The following is a 21,052-nucleotide window of genomic DNA, read 5'->3' as shown; positions in this document are numbered from 1 at the left end:
TACAGAACTAAAAGGAAAGGACTAAAGGAAGTCAATAGAAAAGAAAAGAACAAAAGGAAGAGTAGAGGTGAAACCGCATGAATACACTATTACCACTAAGCAAAATACAATAATGTAATGAAAGAGATAATAGTGTGAGAAAAGTTGCAATAAAAATACATAGGATCTGAATACATGTAAATCTGAACATATTTAGCATAAAAACATAAATGCACATAAATAGTAGGTATAAGCTAAATATGATATAAAACTTTTAAAATCTAAATGTGAATAAAAACAAGATAGTGCTATAGGACTATAATCCTAGCACAGCTCCTCTGAAGGAGACTAAAAATAACGCACACCCAAAAGGGCACAAAATAAAAAATTTAGACGAGGTCCGTGTGGACAACTGACGTAGTGCCAGGTGGGACTAAAACCCACAACAGCAAAGTGGGACATGAACCCCATATCAAAATTAAAATTTAAGTAGATGGGACTAAAACCCACTACACACCAATGGGACTGTAACCCATCACAAATATACAGAAATAGTGCAAGTGGGACTAAAACCCCTAGTAAGCAAATGGGACTTCTGTAACCCATTGCACGTATACAGAAATTGCGTAAGTGGGACTAAAATCCACTGCAAAAATATTTAAATCAAGCAGATGGGACTGAAAACCCTCTACAAGCAAATGGGACTATGACCCATTGCGAAAACATTTAACTTAGACAAATGGGACTAAGACCCTCTGTAAGTAAATGGGACTGTTACCCATTGCATAGACAATAAATTAACACAGGTGGGACTAAAACCCACTGTAGCCTAATGGGACTGAAACCCAAAGGATCACGTTATGCCAAGTGGCATACTGGGGTGATGGAATATAAAACCAAACCCCCACACATGTTATAAATAGGAAATGGGACAAAAGAAACCCACCCCTATGCTAACCACAGCTAGAAAGTATGAATAATGTGGAAAATTAGCATGCTTAAGCAAATAATTCTCATAAACTTCCACTGAAAGATTTCATATAATCGTGAAAAAAAAAACAAAAAGAAATTGTTATTAACTACCACTTCAATGTTAAGGATTGTAGTATAATAACGCAATGACAGTGGCTTGTGAGGAGGAAAACAACAATAATATACTGAAACCTGCGCCAACAAAGTGCTAAACTTAGATGAGTAAACACAGCAAAAACAGAAATATACGTGCTGCACTGCCCCTTAATGTAAAAATTGAAACATGCATGAAACAGTGCAAATAGGCTTACCCAGCATCAGGGTACAGTTCCAACTTAAAATTTGAAGACTCACTGTTACACAGGACGACTGCCAGACTGTTGTGGGCAACCGGTTGTAGGTCACTGGTGGGGTCATGTTGGCAGTTGGGGTAGCCTTTCTTTTTGCAGGAGGTCCTTTCATATTTTGTAGATTTCTTTCTTGATAACTTGTAGTTTGAAGTACTTCTTGACTTGACAAACGTAGGTTCTTTCTTAAGATCGTCACCATGAATGTAATGATGTGAAGTCCACACGTAGAGTAATATTTAATGATGCTTTATTCCAAGATGTAAAGGGAGACCCCACCAGGAGCATTCAACATGGTGCTCAGCCCAGCCAACTGTAATCTGTCAGGCATATCACCAACATTCTCAAAGGTGCATCGCAGGAACATTCCAATAGAGATAGAGAAGGATAACATAGGGAATATCAAGATACTACACCTTTGCAGTGCAATAGGTCTCTCATTTGCAAACATTTGAGCTATTGGCATTGTAAATGACAGTGCCTTTTATTTATGTTTTGAAAACGTGCAAGCGGTGCCTAAACACGCACTTTGTACAACAAGTTGTAATTGTTGCTTGCGAGAAGCAAGGCTGGCAGTAAAAGAAGCACAGTTACTGCCAGCCTTGCTTCTATTAAGCAACGTTTATAAGTACAAAGTGGGTGTTTAGGCACCGCTTTCAGGTTTCAAAACATTAAAAAAAGGCACTGTCATTTACAATGCCAATAGCACCAACTGTCGCAAATGCGAGACCTATTGCATTGCAAATGCTTGTTCATTATATAGTGTGTAAGGGCATTACAAATTTAAGGGAAGAAAGGACAAATGGTTGGTGACTGCAATGGATTTAATCAAATCCATACTACAAGCACTACACTGCCCTATCAATAATCAGTATTATCAGAGGCAGTGTGTTATCACCGAATCACCAACCGGTTGCAGCATTCAATGTCAGGTAGCCCCAGGGATTTCAGGCTATTCAAAGCACCAAAGACAAAGTCGTCTATACATCGAGTTAGACATCGCCATGGATGCATACAAGTGTTGTGCACATGTTGAAGGACTGTGCACGATGTTCAGTTATCTTATTCAGTGTTTCATCCTGATGTATGATAAACAGTGAGTGCCATTGAGTGAGAAATGATTGAAGCAAGAGTCAGCATCAAGGAACCAGTTCTATTTGATTTGTAAATAATAAAGTGGCTTTGGTCCTTTACTGTCCAAAATGTACATTCTGAATGTTGTCAAGTGATGTCTATGGTGCGGTGCTTTTCTAATGGGTTTATTGATTTTTCTAGTTGCTGTTTGTGAAAATGGACAGCATCAGGGCACCACATTCTGAATTACTAGCTATATGCATCCATCAGGTATAGCTGTGACAAGAACAGACTATATATGTTCCTCCCCTATAACATATGAATGTGTGCCTCAACACATCCCTGGAAGAATGTCATCCATGATCCAAACTAACCCACATGCTGCACTGTGAATACTCAAGATATTCCCCAAAGAAGATTTAAACAGAATGAAAATCAATGTACATTTTTAATAGGGGAGTGAGGGTTATGTATGCATGAAGATAGCTATTGATTTACTTTCAAAGCAAATAGTGATTGTATTTTTTACCTTTCATTACTTTGGAGCCTGTCTGGTACAGTGATTCATTTTCCACATCACATGGGTCTGAAAGCGGATGTGTTCTGAACAGTGATTTCTGAGCAAATAATCTAGCAAGTATTGTTCATATTGAAGATGGACCTGTCATGTGACTGTGGGAGGGACGTAGGCTGCTCGGTTCTATATAATTATAGGAGCTCTGTATGTGTACATTCACCTTGAGACTGAGCTGAGTATTGCAGAAACAGGCTCAAACATCTCCTTCATCATGAAGCTATTTGTTGTCCTCATTGTTCTGACGTTCATCTCCTGCACTGGTAAGTTTATATTCAGTTACCTTTATACATGAGGTAGATTAATAAACATCTTTTCATAGGGTAGGAGAGGAAGTTTCAGTTCTTTTGTAGGAAAATACCTGTATGATGCTTTTACAAAAATCTGTTCATTGCAAATGTATTTACAAATGTGATCTAATTGTGTATATTTTCCTTGCATTTCTAAGTGTATTTACAACAACATTCTAGGAAAATTAAGCCATAACAGTAAGCTGTAAAGCAACAACCCTCCACATTAAAGTACATTACCTGCATTTCTAACCTACCCCCTTTCCTCAGGCTTTTATCCACAGATTTGTGGATTTTCTTTAGTTGGAGTTTATCACGATCATCTGTTGTTTCAATTTTCACTCCTCCTACCGGAGCAATCAGGTGAAGGGCAGAAGATTGAGAGTGTTTTTTTCAGTGGCATCTTTCCTGCTTGGGTCTGTTAGGGCCTGCGATGGGCTTTGGGCCAGAGACTTAACTAGAGTAAAAAACATTATTTTAAAATACCACCAGATCACTCTGCACGGCATCAGTAGGTTTGTAAATTTGCTCTGTAAATACCATTACAATACAATATAATATAGCACAAGAAGGGATACCACACAACCTTCACATGAACAAAATTGTCATTAGTAAAATGATAACAACATAAGAAATTGTAAAATATTTTCAAGATAAACTAAAATAGATTATTTGCAGGCAGATGTCTTTTGTGTTGCTTACCATTGCTAATCTCTCCAGCATCCAACCTATTCATGGGTTTTTCTATATGAGGGCAACAATTGGTAGTTTCAATTAGCGTAAAAAAAAAAAGGGGTGTTGCAACACCCATTGCCCTCCCCTTTCACACTAAGTATCTATAAACAAGCCGCCAGCATGTGGCAGGGAACCAAACTTTAGCTCTGAATGTCTCTTAATACTAGTTAGGCATGAAGGATTATGACGGTTGAGAGGACATACCTTTGACATAGGGTGATTAATTCTACTGATGACAGTGTTATCAATAAGGAATCCATATATTAATAACTGCAATATTTATTAATGTTATTTTTTTCTGTTTCCTATTTTTTGTTTTGTAGAATCTTTCAAGGAACATCCAGAGGTAAAAAGATGTAATAAATATACGTTTTGCTTTGTGCAGTTCATTAGAATGTGATTTCCAAAAGAGGTAGATTGGGTGAAGTAAATTTAATTTTAGAAGAGACAGAACCAGATACTTTTGCAGCAAGGCACCTGCCCCCTATCTTTATATGGAATTTTTTTATACATTTTATTTAAATTTCTTTGTATACAAAGGAAGACACATAGAGAAAAAAGAGTAAGTGGGGTGGAAAGACGGGTGACAAAAATCAACAAATCACTTGCAGACTGAGTGGCATATTTACGAGCCTCATGCAGAGGCAGAATAAAGCTTTTTGTGATGCTTCAGCAGTGAAGACTACAAAGTCATATCTATGAGGCCACACAAAGCCCCTATGCCTAGCTCTGAATTACCTCATAGATATGAAGTAAGGCAAATCAGAGCAAATTACTGCATTGCCTTACTCTGCGCTCCGGAGGCATTTCATGGGCCGTGCTGGGGGTGTTCACATGCAACACCCATGGATTTTGATACTTCCCCAGATTTACAAGACCTTGCAAACCAGGGGAAGTGCCAAATACTTATGCCTCCTAATGTAGTATTGAGGGGAAATTACTTTATTTCTCCTTTTTGTGTCCTCTTTTTATGTGTGCTGCATTATGCAGCACACATAGAAAGAGGAAACTGCCTATTAGGATTGTTTCTCTGCATTAAAGGGCCACTTCCTGCGCAAAAAAAATCCTGCCGACAACACAGGCCCTCTTGCACTAAGGTACAAGGGTGCCTGCATGGGTGCTAAGCCGCAGAAATTGCAACAGCACAGGTGGAAATTACATGGATGCAACATATTGCATAAATATGGTGCATTCTTGCCCTTTTACTTTGGTATGGGGCAGCACACCAAATCCACATAAATGAGGGCCTGAATATATATTGTATTGTTTGTAGAGGTAAGTGAGTGGGTGTGAGTTACTATATTGCGCAATTGCTACTAGTATAATTAGATGAAATACAAAATTGGGAAAATATGTGAAATACAGATCCTGGGGTTTCATGTACAAAAATGGCACAAATAAGCATTTCATACTAAAACAAATAATAGCATGCAAACCAGCATGATGGTAGGAACAGGTGCACATCATTTTTGAACAGTAAGCTGTTCTCAGAATCTAGCATGCTCTTTTGTGGCTGTCTTCTCTAATCAAACCATATTCATTCTATTCCTGTCCACTTCACATTTTGTAAGTTTCTTTTCACTTTTTTGTCTCCTTCATGCACCCCTATGCTTCTATTTGTCATCCCTCCTTTACATGGTACATGTGCCCCCTCAATAATAGCAACAGTTCTCCTTATTGCACCAGGGAAAAAAAGGTTTATCCAGGTCTTAATTTTGGAGCTGCCCCAAAAATTGTGCCACCCTTGTAAATATGGGCAGGTTCAAAATAAATGGGTGTTGTGGTGAAATGTCTACTGCAACACCCATTGCCCTCCCCTTTCACACTAAGTATAGCATGAACGGGAGCCGTATTTACAAGGCAGCGTTAGGCCACAATAAGTGGCTTAACACTCCTTGTAAATAAGCTGAAGCCCTTACCACCACCACAATGTCGCAGAAAATTATGTTTTGGGGGTGATAGGGGCTAGTAAATATGCCTCTAGGTGTTTCACCAAAACACAAGTAAAATATGTAATTATTAATAACTTCAGGCATCCAAAACCCCAAAATGTCCATCGTACCTTATTTTCGCTCAGTCCTGCCGGCAAACATCCTTTACCCAACAGGAAAAATCACAACCTACCTTTACTCCCCAGTCACTACCCTGACTGCAATGTTATCACGCATTCCTTTAACACACAACTCTTTACAATGACTTGCTTTAGAGGGTGCATTGTTGAACTAGTGTTGGATTTTATGTCCAACACCTTCCCTACTGATACACTGGAAATAGTAATTTATACAATTCAAATGTCCAGTACCCCCTGCAGTGGCCATGTTCCTGGGATACTTTTTTTTCCACCGAGCAGTAATATCATGCATACGAATGGGCATAATGACATAACTTCCAGCATTACATATTATTTTCCCCAGTGCAAAATTTATGAGATTATGTTAAATTACACTCGTGTAAAATAGTTACACTGAGGCCAAGTATTTAGAGGGGTAGAAGAAAAGTAAGATTAGCATCTTTACATGGTAGAGTACAGATCTTAATACTGGATGACACCCGTAACTATGTGTAAAAGTGAGGCTTCAGTCTATCTGGTGGAGCTTGGGTAATACATCCTACTTTGAAAGTACATTCCCAATTTCTGATATCCGATAACTTGCGACTAATTGTGAAGTTCATGAGCCCTTATATATCCAATGAAACATCCAATGAAACATCCTTTCATGAGAGAGTCGTACACAAAGATTGCTGGTCTTAATGCATTATCAGATGCCAACTCTGGTTTCTATCTTGTTGCTCCCTGGTTTCTGGTGCTGCAGCTCTGTGTGTGAGAGGTTATGTGGCTCTGTATTACATGGATTTCCCTGTATACAGGGAGAAAATTGCCGCAGGCAGACTGCAACTGGCCTTCTGGTCAAATGTATGCAGGGCCTCTTTGGTCAGAAGCTTTCTAGTACCACCTCACCTTTCTCTGGTGTGTGTCCAGTGGCATTGCTAGAAAAAGGTGTTCATGACACATATGGTGCCAAAGGAAAACTGGTGGTGTCACCAGTAATAGGCAGTGGTAAAGAACATTTGCACATGCATGTGTGTATGTAACCAGAAGTATAATGTTAAAAATCAATCTACAGTCTACAAATTCAGAAATACATTATAAGCAATAGGCAGCATTGTGACCAATTTTTAGTCAAGCCTCTAGCCTTCACCTCTCGCTTTGCTCATGTACTTTAAAGACGCTGGCTCCAGAGTATCCCTGACAGGGAACATACAACTCTAGGTTATTGTGAGGAGACTAGAGTTTCTGGGTCCTTGATACCTTGGTATGAAAATACCAGACCTGGTAATGCCAGGCTCAGGAAGCACTATACCCAGACTTAGATGTAGGGCAGGGGTAGAGTGATGGGAAAATAGGAATTATCTAACACAAAATGTAAAGGATTTACAAAAAAGTAAGGATAAGTTTAGGAAGAGACAGGCTTCTACAGTAAACCACCCACAAAAGACTAACCCCATTGCTCTTAACGAACTACACATCTCAGGTTACCATCACCCTAAAAGTGGTAAAACAGTAATAAATGTTGTCCAATCCATCCGTAAGGTCATTGAAGAAATCCACAAGGCAACTCACAAGTACTAAAACATACTCACAAAGAAAATAATGACATGGATTTTAAATAATACTTCATGATAAATAATGAAATATACATGTAGATATTCACACAAAAGAAACAAAGGTTATAGGGAGTTTATAGTTATGTTAAAATATCAGTTACAATATACAGTTTTAAACAACCAAAATGACCAAGATTTCACAAGCATGGGCAGGGAAAAAAGATAGATTGTGCTGACCGAGGGTTGGAATCCACCAGCAAATTAAATTTGCATTGCGTCATAGGGGATGACGTCTCTGGGGCGAATGGTTGGTTTGGAGGGAAGACTCTGTACACCCCCCCTTACCCACTTAAATCTTATTTAAAAATGTGACAGCCTTCAGAATTCCAGCCCAACCGAGGAAAATGTAAACAAAAACAGGGCTGCCCTTTTCTTTGGTGGTTCTGTGGAGTTCCTATAGGACTTCCATTGGACACCAACATAGAAAAAGGATTTTTTTTTATTTTAGTCCTGTGCTCCCTCTCGGAGCCCCCCACTAACGGGTCGGGATATCCCTAACCAGCCCCTTTATGTTTTTTGTTAATCAAACATTTCAGGACAGGCTCCTGTAATGCCTGTTACAACATTTCTTTTCATGCATGTTGAAGCCAGTCAATCAGTGTGATCGCCCTGAAAAAACCCTCTCTGCCAATCAGAAGGCTTGAAGTTTTGAATTTCAGCCGAACGGTTCAGATATTTATACATTATGAACTTAAGTTTTCAAAAACTATTAAACAGAATCATACCAAATTACCAAAGCATTTTTTTTGGAAGAATATCTAACTTTCTGCCAAGTTTGGTGCAATCCCATTCATCTGTTTTGGTTGTGATACTGTTAAAAATCCCTTTGGAAATTGTATAGCAAAATTGCATTTTGGGACACAATTTGTTTCTCATTCCCCAAAACTTTATGCGTAGTAGCTGAACTTTCTTTTGAAAAGTTTCATCAAAAGGTGCCAAAGTTATTGGTGAAACAAAAAAATGCATTTCCTATAATACTAGGTGCAAACTATAAGTGCATATTCACTGAAAAAAAGGTTAAAGAGATGTTATAAATAGGAAATAGAGTTAAAAAACCTTAGAAATTCACTGAAAGAACCAAGGGTTGCAGGGAGGTTATAATTAGGCTCAGATTTCAACTCGTACAAAACCATAGAGAATCAGCAGCTATAGTTACCTGAGCTAACTATAGCTTGTGTTCCCATAATACATTTCTTATGACCACACATATTACATAACTCATAACATGGTCAGTGACATCATTGATTACATCTCAAATGACATCACTGATGACTTCACAGATGAAATCACCTTGTGAGTGCAAGTGCTTCATAAATGTTTTTGAGACTTAAGGATATAAACAAAACTACAACATAAGTTAAAATACTATTATTCTATACTAGTAATTAGCCATACTATTTATATATCTCATCTGAGTGTCTGTGTGACTGTCTGCAAAAGTGTGTGAATTGATGTCTGAGTTGCTGTGTGGGTTTCTGAGTGGCAGTATGGATGTGTTAGTGGGTATGAGAATAGCTGTATGGATGACTGAATAGCTGTATTGGAGAGGGAGTGGCTGTGGAAGAGACTTTATGGGTGAGTTAGATGCTGTATGAGTGGCTGCAACGGCGTGTGGGTGATTGTATGGGTATCTGAATGGCTGTGTAAGTGGTTATATGGGTGACAGAGTGGGTGTGTGAGTGGTTGTATGGGTGAGTTAGTAGCCGTCAGTGGTTGTATGGATAAATGAGTAGGTGTGTGAGTAGCTTTATTGATAAGTAAGCAGAAGTGTGAGTACCTATATGGGAGAGTGAGTGGCTGTATGATGAACTGTATGTGTGATTGAATTTTTGTTTGAGTGGCTGCAAGAGCATATGTGTGGGTGTGTAAATGTCTGAATGTCTGGATATGTATGTAGCTGTATTGGTGAATGAATGGGTCATTGGTGACTGTATGAGTATGTTAGTGGTTATATGAGGGACAGTATGAGTGTGTGGTTATGAGGGGCTCTAGGGTTGAGTTATTAGTTGTGTGAGTACTGGAATGGGTCTGTTAATAGGTATTTGAGCAGTTGTGAGATTGTGGGAGTAGGTTTATAAGAGGTTCCAAGGGGCGTGAGTGGGTGTGAGGGAGGCTCTGTGGAAGATGTCATCAGTGATATAATTTGAAATGTCATCAGTGAAATAATCAATGATGTCACTGACCATGTCAGGAGGGATGTAATATGTGAGGCCATAAGCAGTGCATTGTGGGGTGTAAGGTATAGTTAGCTGAGGTAAATATAGCTGTTGAATTTTACTGGATTGAACTAATGAAATCTGAACCTTACTATAGTATACCTGTAATCGTCGTTCTTTTCAGTAAATTTCTATGGTGTGTTAAAATGATATTTCCTAACCCTAACGTCCCTGTAACCTTAGTTTTTTCAGTTCATTTCTAGTATTTAAAAAAATTAATTCTAACTGTAACCTGTAACATTTCAAAATGGATGTGTGAGTGAGTGAGTGTAAGAGTGTCTCAGTGAGTTTGTGACGAAGCGTGTGTGTGTCGCAATAGGTATGTGATCATGGTCCACCATGCTTGTCTATGACACTGCCCAGGCAGCTGAAGGCCTCAATGCCGTCCAGTGTTCAGAGTGACTGCAGTTGGTGATGGTTGTGTTAGCCTTTATGAACTTGGTTTTCCCCTGTGGATGTGGAGATCAAGTTGTGCTAATGTGGCTGCCACATTGTTGGTCTTTTGTTGCATCTGCAGATAGGTATCGGAGAGGAGGGGCATGTTGTCCACTAAGTCCAAGTCGTTGAGCTGCATCCAAGGTTTCCATTGGATTCCGTTTCTTCTCCTTGCTGTGAATGTCATCATGATCTAGCCTACGGCTATCAGGAAGAGAAAAGACAGGAAAACAAAACTGGCAGACTCCAATTCTCACTAGTAAGACGTCTGTGAGTTGTCCTCCATGAACTATCTTTAAGGTCATTCCATCGTAAGAGGTGCTGGTGATTCTTATACGTTTATCTGGCAGACAATAGTGGTGGAGAATTTTCCAGAGGGTCAGTCTGCCCAAGCTGTCAAATGCATTCTTATAGTCAAAACAATTCACATGGGAAAGTGTTCCATTCCATCGACTGCTCAATGAGTAGCCACAATGTTGCAATCTGTTATTTATTTGCATGATCTATGTCTGTGGAAGCTGGCTTGCTGGTCTCACAACTGAGCATCAATTTGTTCCCTCATCTGTCTGCCTGGGATTTATAGAAAAGTTATCCTCTGTAGTTTGTGCAGTTACTCGGGTTACCTTTTTGGGGAATCTTGATGAGATATTCTTCCTTCTAGTCGACTGGCACCTTTCCCTCTTACCAGATCCTTCCCAACATGGGGGTGAGCATGTCTGCTGATGTTTCAATGTCTGCCTTTAGTGCCTTGTAGTGATCGTTGTCAGGTCCACCTGCCTTCCCATTTTTCAGATAGTTGATGTCCTGCAGTATTTGTTCCTTGATTGGCCTGTTGCAGTCAATTTGCAAGTCCTTGTCAACTGGATGTATGTCTGGTGGAAAATGCAGTACAGCTGGTTCAGCAATTTTTCAAAGTGCTCCACCCATCTTTGTTGTTGGCCTTCCTCACCCACGATTGTCTTCACAGCTTTGTCTTTAACAGGTCTTTATGACTTGCAGTAGCTGCTGGACAGTTTCCTTGTTATGTCCTCAACTAACTTGGTCTGTGTACCTAGTTTTCAAAAGTTAAAATAAGGAGGGAGGTGATTCAAGTGAAAGCAGCCCAAATTTGGAATAAACTCCCAAATTCTCCGAGACTAAACTCAAATCTGCTGAGTTTCATAAAAAGCCTGAAAACATGGCTCTTCTCCAAAATTAGCATGATATAATACAGTATTTCTACCAATACCCTTTGCTGCAAGTAAGACCTTCTGAGTAAAATGACATTGCTACCATCCCAAAATGTCTGTTGGGTGAATGTTACTCTCCCTAAATCTTAAATATAAATATATATATGTCATCAAGTTCTTTCATGATTCCATGATTTGCTGCTTCATAGGCTTCTGTGGCAAGACCCTAGATGAATCTTCGCTTGTCTGCCGTTAAGCTATTCTTTGCTTCCTTTATGGTTTTGATGCACTCGCCTTTAGTACTTATGGCTTATGTTCGGCTGGTGCAGATTTGCAGCTTTCTTTACCTTTCACACTTAGATTTTGTGGAGAGTCTCAGAGGATATCCATTCATTATGGTGGTATTTCTTGGGACCCAGTACCTCCTGGCAGGTAATCCTGACCAGTCACTGATTCTTTGATCTTCTGTCTACTGGGTCTCTGTGGTCCTCTAGTTCTTGCAGGACCTGAAACTTGTTACTGAGGTTAACTGAGAATTAACTGGTGTTGTGTGCATCCTTGAGGATTCTGGTGTTACATCACTGGTGTTGGTTTACTGGTTAAAACCATCAATGCTTTCTTCAGCTTGAACTTTAGCCTGGCCATTACATGGTGATGGACTGATACCATATCTGCTCCTCTCAGTATTCTCACATCATGCAGGAACCTCTGGAGCTTCTTGGCAATACACGCATGGTCAATCTTATTCTCACTTAAATGGTCTGTTGACACTTACATTTCCGTGTGTATTCTCTTGTGATGGAATACACTACCGCCTATCACCAGACTGTTCAGGGAACCTTGATCTGTAAACCTTTCACCAATCTCCATCATGTTGCCAAGTCTATGGTTGCTCATGACTTTTTTGTACCCCACGTTGCTGCTTCCAATCTTCGCATTGAGGTCTCTCATCAGTATGGTGAAGTCGCACTCAAGGCATTACTCCAGAATGGACTATAATCTGTTGTAAAATTGATATTTTTCTTCTTCTTAGCTGTCATTTATGGCTGCATAGCAATAGTTTACATTTGTGTTAATCCATTATTGTTTATGCAGAAGGTCTCTGTGATGATTCTGGAAGCGAGAGCTTTCCACCCATTCAGAGCTCTGTCTGATGCTGGTGTTATCATCAGTGCTACTCCCTGAGTGTGCTGGGTCTTCTCTTGCGCATGTCCCGAATAAAGCAGCATTCTGCCTGGAGCCAGTCTTTTCCTTCTGGGCTGTGTCCACTTGGTCTCGCTGATGCCAAGCAGGTCCAGTTTTAATTTTTTCATTTTCACTGCCACTTGGGCTGTCTTGCATGTCTGGTTCATAGTCCTCATGTTCTATGTTCCCATGGTGATGGTCTTAGTCATCTTTGTGGCTTCTAAGGATGTCTGGCTTTCGCCACAAGGCATCATAGCTCTCTGTGAAGGAGATTCCTCTTTCCCCAAGGCTGGGATGACTTTTGGTTGACATTTCTGTAGCTAAGATTTTTTTTTACATGTTGGGGTAGCTAACCCCTCACATAACCCTCCTCCTTTTACACCAGGAATTTGGACCGGCCATGGCAGAGTTTCATCCCCATTAAATGCATCAGTATATTGCAGGTCAAGCTAGCTAAGTGGTATCATTGTTACAGAAGGAACAACTTTTACACCAGTGATTTCTTAACCGCTCCTTCCAAGAAGTATTAAAGGCATGATGCAGAGGAGAGCAGTTTTAGTCCTTCCTCCAACTATCTGACTAAAGGAGAGCACTGAAGTTCCACAAAGCAACCAACATGTAACATCAATTTGATCTTGTTTTTGAATATGACAGGAATTCATACAAGAAAGAACATGTGCATGATGGAATTTGAAACTTAGCAATCAAAGTATTATAAGAATAAGTACAAATCTCCCTTCCAATGGGCAGACTCAAGGAAGGCATACAAGTATCATAATGCATTAGGAGTTACATCAACAAGAAGGCAAAACAAAACTTCAGAGTCGAAAATTGATTGGACTTTGTTTCAGAATATGGCAAGAATTCAAGTTTGTGAATGAGCATTGAAATGCAGCACAGATTTCAAAGTAGTGTTCACAATGGAAGAAGGTCTTCAAGTAGTACCACCTGATGGCAGCATCACGTTTGACAAGTTTGTAATGTAACACCATAACTTCATTCATGTGTAACACGATTGGAAGGGTAAAAGTCGACTGACAGTTGTCCTATCTTCTGAAAAGTAAATGAGCTCAAGTTTTTTTTTATAAATCTTCCGGGCTATGATCTGAGCAATCTACAAGTGTATGAAATTAAGCCATCTATGAAAACCATAGACTAATAATGGGAATTGGATGCCAGAATACCACACAAAGTCACAACATGTTTCCCCAAAGGTATTCCCTGACAACACATCATACGCACAGAGGAGCTCATTCCACTGATGCTGCAGGCCTACCTCTCTGTCCAGGAATATATCCCATATAGGGAGTCATGGGTGGGAGTTGCAGCCCCCTAAGGCATCCTAGATTCACAACTGCCTACATAGCATCAGTGGCACATATATCATGTAAACTTGCAAGCTCTACCATTCATTCATGTATGGCAGACCTTCATTGGGCAAATGGCTGCAGGCCACCCTCACTGTCATGGAAGCCTGATGGTGTGAAGGATGCAGCCATTAGTGCAGAGGGCAGCCACACTCTATGGCAGCACAACCTGGATAGGGTAGGGGGGAGACAGTATCCAGTCCAGCAGGTAAAGGCCCACTAGAGCAAGGTGAGGGCACGCATGATGACTGTTAGACAGAAGAAGGGCAGAAATCCAACATTTAGGATGCAGTCTGCCCTCAGGAGCCATGGGACTCTCTCTTTTCCTTGGCAGATAAAATGTGGAAAGTTAATATCATGTTATTAACTTTGGAGATAAAGGCTTTAAGCAGGACTGACAGAGAGAGGCACTGCGTTTTTTTGTTTAGGATTTAGACAGATAGCACAGTTCAGATGACCTGAACAGTTAGGGATAATTTTACTAAGAAATCAAGCAATGCAGGTCAGCAACCAACGTTGTTGCACTGCATTGCATAAAAAGGGAGATAGTGGGATAGTGATCTATCTCCTAAGGTATTGCACTTTTGCTCTTTCTGTTTTGCTGGCACAGTTTAGGTCCTGTATCTATGTTCTTACACAATGTGTGATATTTAGCATAGTTTTTGTCCTGAAAGTGCACCCTTCACACAAAGTTATTTTTGTGACACTGCACCTGTGCAAAGTGTAGCTAAATCTGGCCCCAAGCATGTGATTGTTGAGATGCATTTGGCTGAACACACGTGTGAATCTTACAAGTGATATGAGTAGTATTCCACCAGAATATCGACTACATAATATCATAAGCCTAAATCTCAAGCCCTAAATTCCAAGTACCAAACATAATGAAGGTACGTACTGGGGTAAAAATAGTTTTATTCTGCCTAACTTTATATATATACATATATGTACCTTAACCATTATTCATATATGTGTGTGTGGGTCCGTGCGAGCTTGGCCACAGTGGTGAGTACGGTTTCCACTGTGGCAAAACGTTTCTGACAGCCCATAGTTCGCAGGGACATCAGAGAAATAGCTACATATCCTCCTGACCTATTTAGGCAGACATTTAGCAAGTTTTTTACTGTAAACTTTGGTAGTAAAGAACAATAAAAATATTGTGCTTCCCCTGCCCCAGGAGAAGACTCACATGATGAGGGAAGCATTATAACTCTTCTTTTCAGAAAGAAAATCCTGTCTTAGGATTTTCGTTTTGAGAAGAATGCTGTTTGCTACAAGGCTGCATCCTTCCGATGCAGCCCTGAAGCAAAAAGTAAAATGATTTGGCAAAACAAAAACCGATGATAATCGGAGAATTTTTCTGAATGCTCAAGCAGAGTACTATAAAAACATAAAGTTGGCTAGGAAACAACAATTAACCCAGCAAATAGCAGAAGCAGGCAACAGCCCCAAGGAACTCTTTCATATTCTGCAAAACTTCATAAAACCCACGGCATGTGAAAGCTCCGATGATTTTTCACAGGATCTGTGTGACAAAATCTCTCTATTTTTTGAAGATAAAATTAACATCATCTATGAGAAAATAGTAGTAGCTAACAACGTCAGGAAAAATAACATCAAAACTTGTTCTATTTCAACACCTTCCATATATAATAAACCTTTTCTGATGTCATTCCCTTCGATTGATCACACAGAGCTTCTTACTCTTTGTAACCATATAAAAACAGGTTCCCCTAATGACTTGATTCCAGCGAAAATGCTTGGTCCCCTGATCCCTTTACTAGGTCCTCACATCCTTGAAGTGGTCAATATCTCCCTCAGGACTGGCCAGGTCCCGGCAGATTGGAAAAAGGCAGTGGTGAACCCGATAAGGAAAAAGGCATCATCTCCCTGGACAGACCTTTCCAACCTACGCCCCATCTCTCTCCTACCCTACCTGGGCAAGATCACGGAGAAGCACGTGAACACCTATCTCTCTCAACATCTTGAAGCGACGGACGGCCTGGACTATTCTCAATCTGGGTTCATGCCGAACCACAGCACAGAATCAGCACTTCAAACAGTGACCAATAACATCAAAATGGCACTGGATGATGGTTGCTCTATGATTCTGGTGCTGTTGGATCTTTCCGCCGCTTTTGATACGGTGTCTCACAAGGTGCTTCTCCATCGCCTAAGGGAGGTGGGAATAGAAGGAGAGGCCCTGGCGTGGTTGGAGAGTTTTCTGTCCGGGCGTTCCCAAGAGGTTAGGTTGGGCTCCCATAAATCCATCCATAGGGAGCTCAATAAGGGAGTGCCACAGGGCTCTTGTCTGAGCCCCACTCTCTTTAATATTTATGTGGCCCCCCTAGCCAACCTAGCAAGATCTTTCGGGTTCACCCCTGTGTCGTATGCTGACGACACCCAACTCCTTTTTCCCTTTAAAAATCTTACACCTGCAATTAAAAAATCTTTTGCAGAGGGCATGAGTGCCATAGCAGACTGGATGTCATCTAACTGTCTGCAGTGTAATGTCGGGAAAACCGAAGTAATGTTGTTTGGTCAAGCGACGGCACTCTGGTCATCGGATTGGTGGCCTCAAGAACTAGGTCCTGTCCCTACTCCTAATAGCAGGGTCAAAAACCTAGGAGTACTATTCGACCAACAACTTACTTTCAAGGATCACACTAATCAAGTAGCCGGCACCTGCTTTCGGGCTATCGGGATGTTAAGGCGGGTCTTCCCCTATCTACCAGACCACTACAGGAAAACATTGGTCCATGCTCTTGTTATCAGTAGGGTAGACTATTGCAATGGTTTGCTCCTTGGAGTCAACGAGGAGCAAGTCAAGAAACTGCAGGTTATTCAAAACACTGCAGCAAGGATTGTCATGAATGCTCCACCAAGGACACCTTCCTGCCCCCTATTGACTCGTCTACACTGGCTTCCTGTGAAGAAGCGAGTTCAGTTCAAGACCTTATGTACTATACATAAGAGCCTAATAGGGATGGGCCCTAAATATTTTATTGACACCTTTCAGCCTTACATCCCAGGACGCTCCTTACGCTCCAGCAATCAGCAATTACTGAAGGTGCCCAGAGTTAAGAAAGCCAGGCAAGGTGGCCGTGCATTGGCTTACACCGGACCCACACTCTGGAACACACTGCCGTTGGAACTAAGGTCCATTACCAATCATATGAACTTTAGAAGGAATCTAAAAACTTATCTGTTTCCCACCAACCAATGATTTTATCATCTCTGGTCACACTGTTATTTTCACTCATATCGGCAGTTATAGCGCGGAGATACTCCTTCGGGAGTCTAGTCCGGCGCTCAATAAGCATATAAAATAAAATAAAATAAATGCAGTTCCTTTAAATACCTTTATAAATGATTGCCATCTTTGTGGTCATTTAGAAATTAAGTTATTGGCCTCTCCGCCATGGGGACAGAGTAATTAAATCCGAGCCTATGTTATTTATATGCTGCAATGTTCTTGCTCCAAAGTATTTATAGTTAGTACAATATTATCAGTGTACAAGAGAATGATGCATTATCAAAGAGCTTTAAGATGGAAAGATTAAAGCTAAGATTGCCAAATAATCCCCCCCCAAAAAAAAGTCCATGGGGGATGAGAAAATAAGAAAAGAAATATATTCTGCACCTGTGAGATTGATTCAGAGTGACAGGGAAAAGGAGCAAAGTAGATCAGAGTCCAGGTATATCATACAATATAATACACTATGATAACATTTATAAAACATGCAGCTGCTACCAAAGAAGTATCCATTGCTAGCTGCCCAATTGTATAAGAGAAGAAGAATAGTTAAACCTCAACAGAAAGTTTATGCATCAAAAAGAGAAGTCTTTAGCAGTTTGTGAAGAAATTATTCGGAAGAAGCAAAGCGTAGGGTCATGGGCAATGGGTTCCAAAGTTTGTTGGCAAAAAAGGAGCAACCTCCTCTTCTTTCCTTGTGTACCCTGGGAACGCAAAGATGTTTTTGCGCATTGGAGCACAATGATCTTTTATCATCTATTGTCATATTAATGTATACCAAGGAGTGTAAACATTGGTGAAGACATGTATGTATCATTCATAAGAGAAATGTGTTTGGTTGTCTTTTCTGAGCAGAATATCATATTTTGGAAAAGTATTTTTATATGTGGTATGAAACATATTTTAAATTTGTGTTTGTCTACTGAATTGCTTTTCTAGACTTCAGGATCCTGTGGAACAGTACCCGAGGTGGGACATCTTTACAACCTTTAACGGGTTATGAAAGACTGTATATCTTTTGTACATTATTTGCTCAAAAAGTGTTTGATGAAAGGATTATGGGAATGCAAAATGTAAAATGAATGTAGTAGCCCGAGATTGTTTTGTTTTTGATAGATATGTAAATGTGTCTTTGTGTGTATATACGTAGATATGTATGTGTGTGTATGTATGTCTAAACATTAGAGTGGATATGTACGTGTGTTTGTGTGTATATATGTATATTATATATATGTGTGTGTGTGTATGTGTGCTTACCTAAATACATATATAATATATATATATATATATATATATTGAGAGAGACGTGTGTATGTGTGTGGGTGTGTGGGTGTGATTGTGTGTCTAAGTATATAGCCCCAAAGTCTTACCAGATCCCATGCTCAATTAGCAGCAGTGCACTGTCGGTGTGAGATTTAAATCAACATTGCAAGTTTCAATCTGATCAGTAAAAGGTGCACCCAAATTTGCTTACCACAGATTTATACAGCTGATAGACCCTTGGAAAATGTGCGCGGGTGGCCTGGACAAAACCTGACACATTTTGGTGATCTGGTCACTGATAGTATGCATTTTCCTTGAAGGATGGAAACTTGCAATGTTGATTATATATGAAATCAACATTGGAAGTTTCCATCCAGCAAGGAAAATGCTAGAACATTCACAAACTGACAGCCACATCTCGACTCAATGGTTCAGCCAAGACGCAGATGTCTGTTCATGACTAGGACAACATTTATTACATATAGATAGGATTGCTTGAGGACAGAACAACTTGTATGGAGTGACATCACAAAGGAAAAGGAGTCAGGGTAAAACCAAAAGCAGGTTTTTTTAAGTGCAATAAATGTAAGGCGTGCTGTCAATATGAAAACATAATGAGTTTTATTCACCTTTTAAAAAATATCAATGCTAAAAGGAGCATTTCATATAGGAGTGATTAAAGGCCAAATGTAGAAAGTGACCGTAGATGCAATCCATCACAATGATGACAGGTTATATATACCACAAATACAAGGGCCGCATTCCCCATTTAATTAATAGCAGACAATCAGCTTGGCTGCAGCGGAGAGTACTGTCTCCACTGTGGCCAAACTTCTCAGACAGCCCTTACTTCCCTTGGCCATCCAAGAAATAGCTTAATGTCTTCCAGACCTATTTAGGCATACGTGTAGTATTATTTCACTGCAAATTTCACATTTAGTTTTTGTGGAGAGTCTCAGTTGATATCCACTCATTATGGTGGTATTTCTTTGGACCCAGTACCTCCTGGCAGGTAATCCTGACCAGTTACTGATTTTTAGATCTTCTGTCTACTGGGTCTCTGTGGTCCGCTAGTTCTTGCAGGACCTGAAACTTGTTACTGAGGGTAACTGAGTATTAACTGGTGTTGTGTGCATCCTTGAGGATTCTGGTGTTACATCCCTGGTGTTGGTTTGCTGGTTCAAACCATCAATGCTTTCTTCAGTTTGACCTTTAGCCTGGCCATTACATGATGATGGTCTGATACCATATCTGCTCCTCTCAATATTCTCACATCATGCAGGAACCTCTGGAGCTTCTTGGCAATACACGCATGGTCAATCGTATTCTCACTTAAATGGTCTGGTGACACTTACATTTCCTTGTGTATTCTCTTGTGATGGAATACACTACCGCCTATCACCAGACTATTCAGGGAACCTTCATCTGTGAAGCTTTCACCAATCTCCTTCATGTTGCCAAGTCTATGGTTGCTCATGACTTTTTGTACCCAACGTTGCTGCTTCCAATCTTCTCATTGAGGTCTCTCATCAGTATGGTGAAGTCTCTCTCAAGGCATTACTGCAGAATGGACTATAATCTGTTGTAAATTTTTTTATTTTTCTTCTCCTTTGCTATCATTTATGGCTGCATTGCAATAGTTTACATTTGTGTTGATCCATTATTCTTTGTGTAGAAGGTCCCTTTGAGGATTCTGGAAGCGAGAGCTTCTCACCCATTCAGAGCTCTGTCTGATGCTGGTGTTATCATCAGTGCTACTCCCTGAGTGTGCTGGGTCTTCTCTTGCGCATGTCCAGAATAAAGCAGCATTCGTCCTGCAGCCAGTCTTTTCTGTCTGGGCTGTGTCCACCTGGTCTCGCTGATACCAAGCAGGGCCAGTTTTAATTTTTTCATCTTCACTGCCACTTGGGCTGTCTTGCATGTCTGGTACATAGTCCTCATGTTCTATGTTCCAATGGTGATGGTCTTAGTCATCTTCGTCGCTTCTAAGGATGTCTGGCTTTCGCCACAAGGCATCATAGCTCTCTGTGAAGGAGATTCCTCTTTCCCCAAGGCTGGGATGTCTTTTGGTTGACATTTCTGTAGCTAAGATTTTTTTTAACATGTTGGGGTCGCTAACCCCTCACATAACCCTCCTCCTTTTACACCTGAAATTTGGACCAGCCATGGCAGAGTTTCATCTCCATTAAATGCATTTGTATATTGCAGGTCAAGCTAGCTAAGTGGCATCATTTTTACAGAAGGAACAACTTTTACACCAGTGATTTCTTAACCACTCCTGCCAAGAAGTATTAAAGGCATGATGCAGAGGAGAGCAATTTTAGTCCTTCCTCCAACTATCTGACTAAAGGAGTGCACTGAAGTTCCACAAAGCAACCAACATGTAACATCAATTTGATCTTGTTTTTGAACATGACAGGAATTCATATAAGAGAGAACATGTGCATGATGGAATTTGAAACTTAGCAATCAAAGTATTATAACAATAAGTACAAATCTCCCTTCCAAAGGGCAGACTCAAGGAAGG

The 21,052-nt window shown here is 40.3% G+C and overlaps 1 protein-coding gene across 15 annotated transcripts in view; it reads left to right on the top strand.

The window, feature by feature from the left end:
* The window catches only part of LOC144773569 (uncharacterized), a 993,958-nt gene that overhangs the window by 485,501 nt on the left and 487,405 nt on the right, over positions 1-21,052 (top strand). For 10 of the 15 annotated variants that reach the window (XM_078658679.1, XM_078658687.1, XM_078658678.1 and 7 more), the window contains exons 1-3: positions 3,122-3,209; positions 4,295-4,317; positions 18,202-18,231. In XM_078658679.1, coding sequence (XP_078514805.1) covers positions 3,161-3,209; positions 4,295-4,317; positions 18,202-18,231 — 102 coding nt within the window. In that variant the 5' untranslated portion in view covers positions 3,122-3,160. Of the gene's footprint in view, positions 1-3,119; positions 3,210-4,294; positions 4,318-18,201; positions 18,232-21,052 lie in introns of those variants that run through there. The other 5 variants (XM_078658685.1, XM_078658676.1, XM_078658683.1 and 2 more) reach the window with 2 other exon arrangements.

This window comes from Lissotriton helveticus, chromosome 8 (assembly GCF_964261635.1).
Source record: "Lissotriton helveticus chromosome 8, aLisHel1.1, whole genome shotgun sequence".
In the NCBI taxonomy this organism is placed as follows: Eukaryota; Metazoa; Chordata; class Amphibia; order Caudata; family Salamandridae; genus Lissotriton; species Lissotriton helveticus.
The sequence above is the reverse complement of the archived record's forward strand: the minus strand, read 5'-3'. Positions and strand labels throughout refer to the sequence as shown.